This window comes from Neolamprologus brichardi, chromosome 12 (assembly GCF_056152115.1).
Source record: "Neolamprologus brichardi isolate AB-2024 chromosome 12, ASM5615211v1, whole genome shotgun sequence".
Lineage (NCBI taxonomy): Eukaryota > Metazoa > Chordata > Actinopteri > Cichliformes > Cichlidae > Neolamprologus > Neolamprologus brichardi.
In genome coordinates, this window is record NC_142115.1 from 18,951,870 (window position 1) to 18,966,331 (window position 14,462).

Genomic DNA, 14,462 nt, shown 5'->3' on the forward strand with positions numbered 1-14,462 from the left:
GTGCAAGCATCAGAGTGATGCTATCTGCTTATGAAAACTCTTCTGGTTCTTCAACACCTCGTGCAGACCTAATTAATCAAGACGACGTCCGAGCCAGCATGGCTACAGTTGTCCCTCACAGTAGGCTTGGGTAGCAGGAAGGACCCATAGTGGAGGCATGCCCTGGCCTCGAACCAGGAGTATGATGTTAGATCCAAGGCATTAGACTAAAGAGCTGTCATTCTGCAACCCAGGACTGGTTTGAGTCCGTCTAAAGATACAAAACATTATTTTAAATTTGGATACTTTTATCAAATACTTCAAGTTATTTTTTAATTTTAGTTACCTTTGTTGTTGCTGATTTTTTGCTTTTCTGTAAAAGAAACCCACTAACAGCAGTACCACACCTATAAAACCTGTTTCAAAAACAAAAAAGTAAAATAGGTTATATTTTAGATTAAATTTGCATAGTGAAAACAAGCTGTGTTAGTAGCAGAAGCTATACTCAAAAAACATGTAGGCAGTAAGTATGGTAACTAACTGTGTCTCCACACTTACAGACTACTGTGATTACAATGCCTAGAAGTTTGGAATTGGGCTGCGAAGATGTTTCCACAGTGCTTGGGGTGACTGCCGGTGTGGTAGCTGGATGGAAAGGGATAAACTTAATTTAGTAGTTAACAAAATCAGAAACTGGTGAAATGTGTACCTAAAAAACAAATCTTACCTCTATTTAAAAAAGAGCAGTCTAATTGAGAAACAAGAGAAAGATGGTTAATAGCAAGAACAGCATCAGTTACTGGATATCAAAAAGGTACCAGGTAGTTTGGATCTGACTAATCATCAGAGGTGCAGAGAGCTCAGAGATCCCACGTAGATAAGACAGAGTGGTTTCCAAATGATATATGGGAACTTTTTCAGGTCATTTTTATGAGTCATGACTGACATATACATATTCAGGAAATTACTAACACATGCATGGGCCAAGTATCAAACAGCCCCGTCAGCTGCAGCAGCATCTCACAAACTAAAATGGAATTGGCAAGAGAAGAAAGAGCAAGATGGGAGAAAAGAATGAATATGTTTGCATTGAAAATACCTGTACAATTTTTGGTCTCTATATATCCTGTGACACTTTCAAATTCACAGGACTTTAAGGAGGTGGAGACGAACAAGCGGCCTCTGTGTTGGCAGATGGTATTGGGTGGAAGCGGACCGTGGGAACAATTTGAAATCTCTTTGTTACCCAGGAGCTCCACATCTTCACAGTAAACACGCTTTACATCATTGACACAGCCTTCAGTCTCGCAGTAAAATCCTCGCACGCCGTTTCCACCTATAACACCACACAGTTTATCCATAAAACATCACAAATGAGCTTTTAGTAATGTAAACATTTATTATGATAAAATTGTAAACAATGGGAGACATTTCAGACCTGATGTGAGGGAAGAGCACGGAGGAAAGAGTCCAGCGATGACGAACAGCAAAACCACTGTCAAGATAAAGAATACGATCTAAGCTGAATGCTCTTTGATGAGGGGTGCTGACCAGGGCCGGCCCTACAATTTTGGTGGCCTTAAACAAGATTTTATATGTAGTCCTAAAACACTTCCATGACAACTACCAAATCACACACACCGCTCATAACTACATGAAGAGAACACATACACACAAACTAGAAATAGGCTAATTAATTAAATGTCTTATTTTAAAGTGTCTGTTAACAATATTTTAAATATGAGCACTAAAGAAAAAAAAAGAAAAATATTCGAAATGTTATTAGTAAAGTCAACATTTTCACAAGATAAAAGCAACACTCCTGCACATTACAAAGTCTAACCTGGAATAGTTTGGGGCAACCCCCCCCCCTCCAAAAAGCTTGCTATCATATATGATGTTGCAGTTCTACTTAAGATGGCAAGCAAGTACCACCTAATATGCGAGGTAGTCATTATAGCAATGAGGCTGAGTGTCCTGTCATATAATTAGTATGCAACAAAGGTGGACATTGAGGCGACAATATACCTGCTGCTCAGTGTGTGGTTTTTTGTCAGACTCGGGAACCACGGCGTTGCTTTCTGTAGTCATTTCCCTCGTTGCCAGTTTACAAATATGGTTTACATTACGCTCTCATGACTCATCGAGTGACATCACTGACCAGTCATTCGGTGGCATGCAGTAGTCTCGGATTGCTCTAAACCCCAGCGGAGTAGGTACTAAAAAAGTACTTGGCACCAGGTACTACGACCTGATGGAAAACCCTGAAAACCATGACAATCTAACCCGAGTAGGTACAAAACAATACAACAGAAAAACAAAACACCCCAAAACACTGGTAAGTAGCTAACAACCTAAGATAGCTTTAGAGGTTATTTGGGTTGGTTAACAGGTGGACCAAAAAAACAAAACAAAAAAACAACAAAAAAAAACAAAACAAGCATGTTCTCAGAAAAAATGCTTCAAACTCATTAATGATGAGTCTTTAAATGAATCTATTATCGTCAGCAGGTCACCTGAAAATTAACTGTGGCCAGTAGCGGTTTTAGATAAGGGCGACACAGGCGGTTGCCCGGGGCGGCATCGTGGTGGGGGGCGGCATCACGGGTATCGGCAAAAAAATAAATAAAAAATTGCTCGTACTCATGCTGCCCCGACATCAGCTAGCGCATTCCCGTTTGCGAAGTGCGCCTGCTGCTTGCGGCACAGGGTGGAGAGGGCGGGGGATTCTCTGGCTGGCTGGAGCAGCATCTAATAACCAACTCGCAAAATAAAATAAAATAAAAACAAACCAATAAACACGAAAACACCAGACATTATGATACAGACTTATAATTTGCACCGATGTTTTTTCGAAATTCTATACACGAAAAGTGAGCGCGAGAGCCCTCTGTGCGCCTGCTCGCTGCTGAAGTCATCTCCGCTACATACAGTCCCAGTATATAGAGAGACGAGATGACGAGGCTCCAGTTACAGCAGTGCAAGTAAACAAACAATAAATATAAGAAGAGTAAGAAAATAAATATACACATTAGGACTAGGGCTAAAGGGATCAATAACAATTTAAAATTTATAATTTACAGTTTGATGATTTAAAGTCTCACACACAACCTGTCGAAAGGGAGGGGGGGGCGGCTGCTCCCAAATAGAGCGCATTTCATTTATAATGTTGTAAATCCAAGCCCATTATGTATTCATGATTTGAATCCTGGGTTGTGCGAAATCCCAGGACCGTAGACAAAGCGAATCTGTGAACTAAGGTGTAGGTCTATTAGGTTATGTTGTGACGATCCTCGGGTTGGGGGATTTGTGTTCATACTGGAGTCCAAAATTAAAACCAATGGAAGATGGACAAGAAAAGTTCAAAGCCATGAGGTGCTCAGTTTAGAAAAAAGAGAAAAGAAGAGGAGGAGAAATGAGCAAAAGATACAGGTAAGCAGATGTGTCATTCGATAATGGCAGGTCATCCTGAAACAATCAGAATCAGAATACTTTATTAATCCCTAAGGAAATTATGTGGGTTACAGTTGCTCCAAGAAGAAATGGTAAAAATAGTAACAGTAACAGACTAAACTCCAAACAATACATTATGTTACAGATTTTAATATTAATTAGTCATTGTCAGTTGTTGATTTGTCCTGTTCTTATTGTATGACGAATTATGATGGCTGTTTGGTAGCCGTTTGCATACTCTCTTTCTCTTCATATGTGCGTGTGTGTGTGTGTGTGTGTTTCTCTGGTGAAATTCAGTATGGTTCCAACAAAGGTTTTATCCTTAATATGTTTTTTTTGTGTGTGTGTGTGTGTGTGTGTGTGTGTGAGCTCTGGGCCAGAGTGCCATTAGTGTGGTTACAGCTGGTGAGCTGTGTGTCCGTGTTTGCAGCTAGTGAGCTGCACTCTTTTTGACTTACTTTGTACTTTATTGACTAACGCTTGAGTTTTGTTTGTTTCTTTAAATGGTGATAGCAGCTTGTCCATCTCTTTTAGTTAGAGTTAATAGAAACTTTAATAAAACTCTTTAATTTAACCCTTTTGCCTCCTTTTTCTGACCCGGACACTTTTTGTTACTTCCCCCCTCATCGCCTGGACCCTTTTAGGGGAACGTAACAGTGTGTGTGTGGTGGGCCAGAGGGAGTGTTCGCCCAGGGCGCCAAACAGGCTAGGACCGCCACTGACTGTGGCTATTTACTTAAATATGTTCAAGCACACATTTAACAGTTATTTAGCATTGTGTGAATCATCTAACGAGGGCTATGTAACATGTTTGTAACGTGGTCCACCCCCCCCAAGTAAATAGCTTGTAGGAACACGACGACACCTGGCCCCGACTGACTGCAAAATTCACGTGCAGTTCCCAATAAAAACCCCTGAGGGAGAGTCCCAATTAACGTGTTAGATAAAAAGTAGATAATGTTAGAAAGTCTAGTGACTTCACACCACATTCGTTTAAAATAATGTTAAAGTTAATGAGGCACAATAAGGCACACGGTTGGAGTTAAAGCTTTTCTCATGATGAAGTTTAAATGTGAGACTCACCAATCATTTTCTGCGTAAATGCAGTCTGTCTGTCGCTACCCTCTGCTGGTATATTATTCTTTAAATGGTTTTTATAAGCTCCACTGGAGCTCACAGCGTGGTCCGAATGGCGCCCTGTTCGTTTCCTTTCTACAGCCGCTTATTTATACCTCCAGTTATTCTCCTGAACGACAGATGTCGCCACTCAGACACATTTTGCCACATACGTTCTGATAAAGGAAGAGAAGAAGTCAAAACCGAAAGCCAAGACTTTAGCCAAGTTTTCAAACAGTAGCAACATGTCCCTCTGTGTATCTGTGAATCTTTAAACTTCTGCACTGGAATATAATTAAAATGGCGGTAAAACGTGTCTGCTTCAACCCAGCTGCGGCGTAACGCGCCAAATCGTGAAGTGCAAGATCAGGGGTGATCCAACATGTCTGCATGCAAATAAGAGTAGCATTACATTACATTAATTTGCATGCATGCGCATGCGCGTTGTAGAATAATTCCACGTGCGTAGGAGTCGTCAGTTCATTGTACAGTAGACAAACGGCAAGTAAATGATCATTACTAAATACGTTTTTCTTTTTACTGATATATAATTCTGTGCTGGTCTCACAGGTTATTGTTGTCTAACAAATATAGCTGTCACCTTGTGCTGCACGTATGCCAATCTGACAATGTATGTTGATTTGACAGAACAAACTCAAGTGACACCAAAACTGCGGCACGTGTCACACGATGTGATGAGGGGTCAAGTGAGCAAACTCGTGTTACATATGGAGTGTGTCTAAATTCAGGGAAAGCACCTGAATCACGAGAGGACGGACTTATAAGCGTGATTTTTCATTTGAGTTCACACTGACTTAAATTCCTCTGTGTGTGTTCACTTTGAAAATGCTGAACTTTAGTTCAGTGTCCCTTTTATCAGTATTATTTGTGAATGAAGTTTCAAGAAGCGCTTATTATGCTTAACTGTTGTCTGTTTTGCGCTGATAAATAAGACTAAACTGGCAAAACTGAAAGCATTTTGTGCGTATGTATGCTTTTTTAAATGTTAAGTACTTATTATTGCCACTTTATCTGCAAGAAAAATCTTTCTTATTGTTTGATGCTTTAAGGGTTACTTGTGTCACTTCAATAAAAGTTATTTTTTGTTTAAGACATCTCCATTTTGGCCCGCAACCTGCCCCCTTCTGACAAGTATAAACTTACCTTTATTTGGTGTGACCAGTTATAACTTATAAAGACAAATGCATTGAGGCATAACAGTGTAAGTTAAATAAGTGGTATAATAAAAATATTAATAATGATAATACTTTTATTTCTATAGCACTTTAAAAAAACCACACAGTTACAAAGTGCTTTACAGTTTTAATAAAACTACACATTAAAAACAAGTATGCAGGTTCCAGCATATAGACACACACTCAAACACATACGCTTACATTTAGTCCAAAAAGCACACTTCTATACACACATTAGATGCAAACTAGAGCAAAAATATTGTAAGAAAGCAACAGTTTTACAACAGTTTGCAAGGCTGTTTCAAAGTTTAGGCACTTTTGACTGTGGCTCAGGAGGTAGAACAAGTCATTTACCAAATACAAGGTCAGTTGTTCACTCCTTAGCTTCTCCAGTCTGCATATCAAAGTACTCTTGGGCTACTGAGTGTGTGGGTGTAATTGGGTGAATGAGTGCTTTAAGTGCTCAGTGAGTATAAAAGTGCTATATACGTACAGGTCCATGTACAACTTCAGCAGTATGGTTTCCTCTGGTTTTAAAATGACAGCATGGAATAGCTATGAGCCCCTGATCAGATGAATGAAGAGGCTACTAACCCTGCTATATAATCCAGGATCCTGACCATAAATGATGACATGTTTAACCTTTTTAATAGGAGAGAGAGCAAAAGGGTGACAGGATACAGATTAGTACTGCAACTTTTACTGCAGTAAAACTCCAGGTTTGTTTTATCCCCACCGCATTCTGTGTCCTTAATGGCAAATAACCGCCCTGTGACTTTCTATTACTATTATTGTCATCATTATTTTATATTATTGTTTTACTTTTATGTTACCTGCTGCTAAACTAATGTATATAATGTAATAATGTGGGACAATAAAGAATTTAAATATCAGGAAGCACTGTGTGGCAGGCAGGAGTTGACCCAAAATGCAGGCACTCAGACTCGAGGGATGAACTCAAAATACTCAGCTTTATTTTCTGGCAGGGGAAAAGCATACAGAGCAAACTAAACTAAACTGGGAAACAACATAAACTCACAGGGAAACACAGGGAGATCCACACAGCATGAGGGACAACGCAACACTGAGACAGAGAAACACAGGTTTTCAATACACTGCGAAGTAACAAGGGGAATGACACACAGAAGGAGGGCACAGCTGGGAGAATGGTTTTGTACTGCAATGGCAGAGAAATTCAAAAAAAAAAAATTACATCAAAGAGAATGAGATTAAACGGCTGACTTTGTGCTTGCACATTTTTATCCACTGAGGTGTCGAAAGGGTGCAAAGTGCATCAACAAAGTATGGCTGACATGTAAGAGTAAAAAATAAGGGATTTAAAAAATTTGACTAAAAAGAAGATCAAAAAATCAATATATGTGCATGTGTTATGTTAGTAGGTGTAAACTTATCATTAAGATGTGATACATGCACATGATCTGCAATTGCCAACTATTAACAATGACTACTGATGACTTGAGTTTGTGTAAGGAAACATTTCCAACAGCCCTTCATGTGACTGGTTATGAAAATGAAAAAAAAAACAAAACTCAGTTAAGTGGAAATAAAAACACTGAGAAATAAGTGATCTGTACTTACTTCTAGTGAAAAGGTACAAGGTCAAGTTTAGAAATCAGAGAAACAGTGAAAACAGAACAACATAATTATTAGACTTCTATAAGATACTGAGCTATAGCAAATATACCATCAATGTTTAGATTGAAAAATGTACTTTGTAAATGCTTATTTGAAGTAAGTATCAACATTCGTTGCTCACAACTCACAGTATATTTGAAGGATAATAAATGTTAATCTAAGCTCTAACTAAGGACAAAACATATTGTAAAGACATTCTGTGAAGATTATTGGGAAGATTTCTATATGGAGACAAAAGAGTAAAAGTTCCCCCATTCCCTCCAATGGTCATTGTTTTGTACTTCATTCTAAAACTCATAATCATGGAAAAGTTTCCCTTGTCATATTTTTTTCCTCAAATATTATTTAATTGAGTCACAATAACATTTTAAAGGTAAATTCCAGTATGAGACATCTGTTCGTCTGCTTATTAACTACATTCAGATGATAGGGTCAGAATTAACCAGAAAAGGCATGAAAGCATGGATCCATCCATCTGTAATGGTGTGGGGGATATTTTCTTAACACACTTTTAGCCTATTACTACCAACAGGGCATCGTTTAAATGCCACAGCCTACCTGAGTATTGTTGCTGACCCTGTCCATCCCTTTATGACCACAAAGCATCACCCAGTCTCAACCCAATTGAGCACCACTGGGATGCATCACCCTAACCCCCTAACTAACAAATCCTTGTGATGCCGTCATGTCTGAGGAATGCATCCAGCACCTCGTTGAATTTATGCCATGAGGAATTAAGACACACACACACACACACACACACACTGTGTAAACAGGTCAACTGTTAAGAAGGGAGATGGGGAGGGGAAAGAAACTGTTCCTAAGTCGGGTGGTCCTGGTCTGCAGGCTTCTGTACCGTCTGCCAGAGGGCAGCAGATCAAAAAGTCTGTGTCCAGGGTGTGAGGGGTCTGTGATGATTTTCCCTGCCCGTTTCCTGGTTCTTGAGAGGTACAGATCCTGGATGGAGGGCAGGGGGGCGCCGGTGATCCTTTCTGCTGCCCGTACAGTCCGCTGCAGTCTGTGCCTGTCCTGTTTAGTGGCTGCACCATACCAGACTGTGATGGAGGAGCACAGGACAGACTCAATGACCGCAGTGTAGAACTGGATCAGCAGCTCCTGTGGAAGACTGTACTTCCCCAGTTGTCTCAGGAAGTACATCCTCTGCTGGGTCTTTTTGAGGATGGAGTTGATGTTGGTCTCCCACTTCAGGTCCTGGGAGATGGTGGTACCCAGGAACTTGAAGATCTTCACAGTCGACACAGGGCTGTCTGATATGGTAAGGGGGGGTAGAGTTGAGGGATGTCTCCTGAAGTCCACTGTCATCTCTACAGTTTTAAGAGTGTTCAGCTCCAGATTGTGCTGACTGCACCAGAGTACCAGCCAATATGAAGGTTGTTACACATGGAGGGAAAAAACTGAAGCAGAAATAACAATATGACGTCTGCTATTTCTAACAAAGATGTAAACAAGATATTTTTCAGTTACAATGTATCCATTGTTCACTTCAAAACGATAGAGTATTTGCAGAGATGGAAACAAATGTGTACATGAGGACAGGACAGCCTCCATGCATATCTTGCCCTGGCCTGGGTCTGGTCTTGTCTTAGCAGAATGGGATAGGTTTTTATCCAGAAAAAGTCCACACATGTGTTCACTGTCTTTGAGAGCTTTTAAGGTGTTCATTCCAAACACGCACTGTATACAGCCACATGGGGATGCTGTTTTACTTAGCATCTGAGCATACCCAGTAATACTGTGCTCCCAAGTGCATTAATAGCCACACTTATGAGTCATGGTCCAACATCTCCTTTTCTACTGAAAAAACAACTGTAAGTTATCTAAGAAACACTATAAAATATATCTAACAACTTGGCTACAACTAATGGGTTATTGTTTATTGTTAATGCCTCCATTCATACAAAAAGCTGAACCATTATGAGGTGGGATGACCTAAACATTTCCCCTTCATGTCAAATAGCACAATCAAGCCAGAAGTTAAGATACACTCATGATGTGCATGAATGTCACAGGAATTCTGGGCTTTTAATGATTTGTTTGAACTGTTCTTTTTCCAGGCTGGAATGATTGACACAAAAATGTATGCTGTGTATTGCACAGCATACATTTTTGATGACTTAAAAACACTAAGTGGATGACATTTTCTCTAATCCACACAGGCTCAAATATACACCCCCCTCAAATATACAAATATTATTGATGTCTAATAATATTTGTTTAAATGTCCGTTAGCAAATTGAAACCTTAAAGAGATGCAATAATTCTGGCTACCAAAAGGATAATTCTGGATAACTGACCACAATTCTTGACAGAGAATAGTGGTCAATTATCAGTTATCTTAAAAACTATTCTTGACATTTCCTTTAAATTGGTTGCTTTCATGGCAAAAAGCCAGAATACTTCTCAAATTTTCTTTGTTTTATCCACAACCAGCGTTTAATGTGTGCTTGGGATCATTGTTCTGTTGGAACACCCAGTTGTGTCCAAGTTTTAAGCGAATTTGATGAAATTTGGAGGTGATCCTAATGTTTCATTATTCCATCCATTTTGTATCATGATAATAATAATAATACATTTTATTTGAAAGCTCCTTTCAGAACACTCAAGGACACTGTACATGGTAGAATAATAAAAGCAACATAAAAGCAAGCAGTTTACACAATCATAAAAGCATAAGACATAAAACAAATTTAAAATAGCAGAGTGGAGAGGTTATGTGGGATAAGCTATTTTGTCGTTACAGCAGGGGGTTCACGACAGGCTTGAGCCTTGGTTGCATGAACTTATTGATCAGTAGTCTAAAGAGACAAAAAAAGTCAAGTAAAATGAGAATAGTTCCATCTATACAGTTTGTAAGTGTATGTAATGTTCGCTAACCTTTCACAGCTGACTGCAGCCCTCTTTTAGGGGAACACTCACACCAGATTTGCTGAAACAAGGTTATATTATTGAGAAAGATATCCCATTAGCTAAACACATAAAAATGACTCGTTTTATATTTCAGTAACTTTTTTTGTTGCTGATTTGGCTCACCCTTTAGTTTCATAAACATGTTTCAAAAACATTTCAGTAGTCCCAGTAGTATTAATATTAGTAGTAGTACTTGTGAACCTGCGGAAGAACAATTATGAATTTGTTCCTAGATAAAAGCTGTATTTGCAATTAAATATTTACTAGCATGAGAAATGTGATGCATGCAGCCAAAACAACTAATGGTCAGAACTTACAAACTACTACTATGATGACGATGAGATGAGTTTGCATAAGGCCCTCCGCAAGACTTCCAAAACCCGTTGGGGTTGGTGAGGATTTGGTTGCTAAATAGAAAGGAAGAATTTCCATTTAGTGAAAAGTTAAAATAATGAGAAGCAGATGAAAGGTCTGCACTTACTTCCAGTGAAAGAGCACAGGTTGCTGAGGTCTATTTGAGAAATCAGAGAGATCAGAAAAGGTCAAGAAAATGTACATTGTGTCAGATTCTTATTTGCAGTAAGTATCAACATTAGTCAGCTCACGGTTTATATGGCAGAATAAATATGACTCTAACAAAAAGGGGATTTTATACAGTGCAGTCAAAATGTCTTTGCCCACTTTCTGATTTCTTAGTTATTTTCCATATTTTTCACACTGAAATGTTTCAGATAATAAAACAAATTAAATATTAGACAATGATACCCAGAAGAAAATGCAGTTCTGAAATGATTTCATTTATCATGGGAAAAAAAGCTATAAGAACTTATCTGGCTCTGTGTGTAGAAGTACTTTCACTCTAAGCCTAATAATTAGTTGTGCAACCCTTGCCAGCAACAACAACTGCAATCATGAGTTGAGATTTCTTTCACAATCAAAGTTTCAACCTTTTAAGTGTAGAAAATAAGTTCTCGGACATCTTCAGTAAATGAATATCTTCTAACAGAAAGTAGTTATCAACAGTGGCATCAGTTTCACTGTTGTTGGTTACGTATATGCGTTCCATAAATAAACGTCGACTTAGTAAGAGTAGAAAAGATGCAGAAGATATAGAAACAGAATAAACTGGAAATCTTTGACCATTAACAGCAAGGGTGGCACACCTCAATCCACTGTTTTCCTCATTCAGCTCCTCTAGCGTGATCAGAATCATGTGTTATTTTATGAGATTGTTTAAATACAAATGGAAGTAAATAAAAACCCGAATAAGAGCTTAAAATTCTTCAACATCCGCCATCTTTCTGAGCACACAAGTGGGCTATTGTAGATTTTTCCAAAGCTGGTCAAATTTCTGACACTAGTGAAAGAAATCTGTTATTTTCAGTGCAATGAAAAAAAAGAAAAAGAAATTAAAGAGAGGCATGAATGATTGCAAGAAAAGCAACAACTTTAAAAAATGTAAATACCTGAACATTTTTTTGTGGTGATGTATCCACTATTCCCTTCAAATTCACAATGAGCATTCCCAGACATGGAAACAAATGCTCGACCATCATGCTGACAGACCGCTCTGTGTGGAGGAGGACCAGAGCACTCTGTCATGGATCCGTTATTGAGCAGGGCTTCATCGTTGCAATACACGCTAATTACACTGAGAGCACATTTTTCAGGCTCGCAATAAAACACCTGCACGCCGTTTCCACCTGTAACACCACACAGATTATCCATAAAACATCTCACATGAGCTACTTTTTAAAAAAAATCTTGAGATTAGTACAGCTGAATGAATGAATTACCTGCTGCGAGAGCAAATAGTCCAAAAGTAAACAGTAGCAGGTCTATGAAAAGAAAAATAGAAACTAAATTTGAGCCTTTCTGAGTATGAACACTTTTAACTTTAAGTGATGAATCAGAGACTTACTATTCATGTTCAACACCAACGCTTCAGGATCTGAGCTGGAATCCTCTCTCTTACACCGTTTGATGACAGTCGGAAGAAACTGACTGTTTAACCCTTGATTTAAATATGGCTTAGGCCTGCCAAGAAAAACCGCTGCATGACTCATTCAGTTATGAATGTGAAAGAAGTCTGCAACCATCTCAAACAAACATGCAAGAACAAAAAAGGCCTTTCCTTTGACACTTTAATTTGCCAGATTTGCATCTTGTGCACAAAAAAATGCATTTAAAAATATTTTAATTTAACATTTTTCATTTAGTACTCTGAAATGCTCTTTTTAAAAAAAAAAAAAAAAAAAAGTATTCTATGGTTATATTTGGGAGAAGTCAATTTAATATTGTTTTAATTGATGGAAATGCACCACTCCACTTAATCAGTACTCTTACAAATGTAAACTGTGATACACTGAGCATTTATCCCCCAGTCCCATTTTTTCACAACCCGCTTGATCAGATGCCACTGGAGCGTATCTTTTAGCTCAGCTTTTCTGTTCTCTTCCCCCACCCTGCCCGGTTGTGGCAGCTGTCTGCCTACATGAAGCTGTTTCTTCCTGTAAATGAGAGTTTCTGTTCCCACCGTGGCAAAATGCTTGTTGGGGTTTTCTCTAAAGTACACAAAATGTTGCACAAGGCTCTGCCTCCCATTCTACTTTTGAAAACTACAAATCACAAGTAAGCCAGCAGTCTGAGACTGAAGTGCTCTGTAAGGATAATGAAGTACTATGAGGTCTTTAAGGTATGAAAGGGCTGATTATTTAAGACCTGTATGTTATGAGAGGAATTTTAAATTTGATTCTGGAGCCAATACAGAGAAGCCATAGGACAAATATGCTCTCTCTTTTTAGTCCCTGCCAGTACTCTTGTTGCGCCATTTTGGATCCTTATCAGGTTCCAGTCAGGATGTTACTCACTTGAGTATTATTGACCGGAGGCGGTTCCACATATTTGTTTAATGTGCATGTTGAAATACATATGTTGGTCAAAAATGACTCCAGGTTCCAGAGAATTTTAGAAACGAGTAAAATAAGCTCAGCTGTGCCTGAATTTAGAAGTAGGATATAAGAGGTTCCCCAGGCTACTATAATCTCTGCACTCACCTGATCTCCTTTGCAAACTGTATGACAGTGAGCACCAACTATTTGGACCTCAAATTATGTCAATTTCTTTAAGGGCATATTTCTGCAGTCAACCCAAATGATATGGGTTTGTAAAAATCTGTTTTCCCTTTCATGTTGTTGTTCATCACAAGTGCTAGATATTTTTAATATGTATATTTGATATGTAAAACCTTGAAACTGACAGAGAATGTACTTTTATTTAACCATGACAGTATTGCATGATAACATGTTTTCTTTTCATAGCAGCTTAAAAACAGTTTACAAAGTGTTACAACAGAAATAAAAACAGAATTACACACGCATACATACTTTTAATTTTTTTGGGGGGTGGGGGTGGGGGGGTTTGGTCTGATCAAGACATGCTCTAAAAGTTAGTAAAAAAAACAACAACTCTTGAAATCAATTCTAAATCCTGCAGGAAGCCAGTGTACAGAAGCCAGGTTCAGTTTGATGTGATACTTTCTTCTGGAACCAGTAAGAATAGATGGAAAGCTGCCATCCAGGATCAGCTAGAGTACATCTAAAGATACAAAAAAATCATCTTAAAGTGAGCATATTTTCGTCTGTAGAGTATGTATGTGTTTTTAATGTTCACTGCCCTCTGCTTGTATATATATCCAAACCAAAGCAGAGGTGGAATCAAGACGTTAATAGTTAAGAGAACTGCATGAATAACAATGAATAAAAAAAATCATAAAACGTACATCTCACCTGACTATCAGCTATTCAAATATTTTGCACCCAAAGCGCTTTACAATGCCACTATTCATTCACACACTGGTGGAGGCAAGCTACAGTTGTAGCCACAGCTGCCCTGGGGCAGACTGACGGAAGCGAGGCTGCCTTATCGCACCATCGGCCCTTCTGGCCAACACCAGTAGGCGGTAGGGTAAAGTGTCTTGCCCAAGGACACAACGACCAGGAAGAGACAAATAAGAACAAATAAGGAGAGGAGGAGATGTGCGTGGGTGGGTATGTGAGGGGAAGAGACAAATAAGGACATTTTCTCACATTGAATGAACTGACCAACAAATTCGTCACTCATTAAAGAGTTTTT

At 38.8% G+C, this 14,462-nt stretch overlaps 1 protein-coding gene across 1 annotated transcript; it reads right to left on the minus strand.

Annotated features, from left to right (window-relative positions):
* Nucleotides 1-201: 201 nt before the first annotated feature.
* On the minus strand, nt 202-2,070 carry LOC148100216 (uncharacterized). The gene is made up of 7 exons (XM_087848825.1): nt 2,008-2,070; nt 1,418-1,496; nt 1,079-1,315; nt 707-727; nt 538-624; nt 326-386; nt 202-250 (listed from the first exon to the last, which is right to left on the minus strand). The coding sequence occupies exons 1-7, from the start codon at nt 2,068-2,070 to the stop codon at nt 202-204; spliced, it is 597 nt and encodes a 198-aa protein (XP_087704951.1).
* Between the last annotated feature and the right edge of the window lie 12,392 nt (nt 2,071-14,462).

What these genes read in the sequence shown, in the direction of transcription:
- LOC148100216 (XM_087848825.1), bottom strand. Translation starts at nt 2,070, where the DNA reads ATGACTACAGAAAGCAACGCCGTGGTTCCCGAGTCTGACAAAAAACCA. An exon ending in CATTGTAATCACAGTAGTCT is followed by an intron (nt 387 to 537) that starts GTAAGTGTGGAG and finishes CAGGTTTTATAG; the next exon opens with GTGTGGTACTGCTGTTAGTG. An exon ending in AAAAATCAGCAACAACAAAG is followed by an intron (nt 251 to 325) that starts GTAACTAAAATT and finishes TTGTATCTTTAG; the next exon opens with ACGGACTCAAACCAGTCCTG.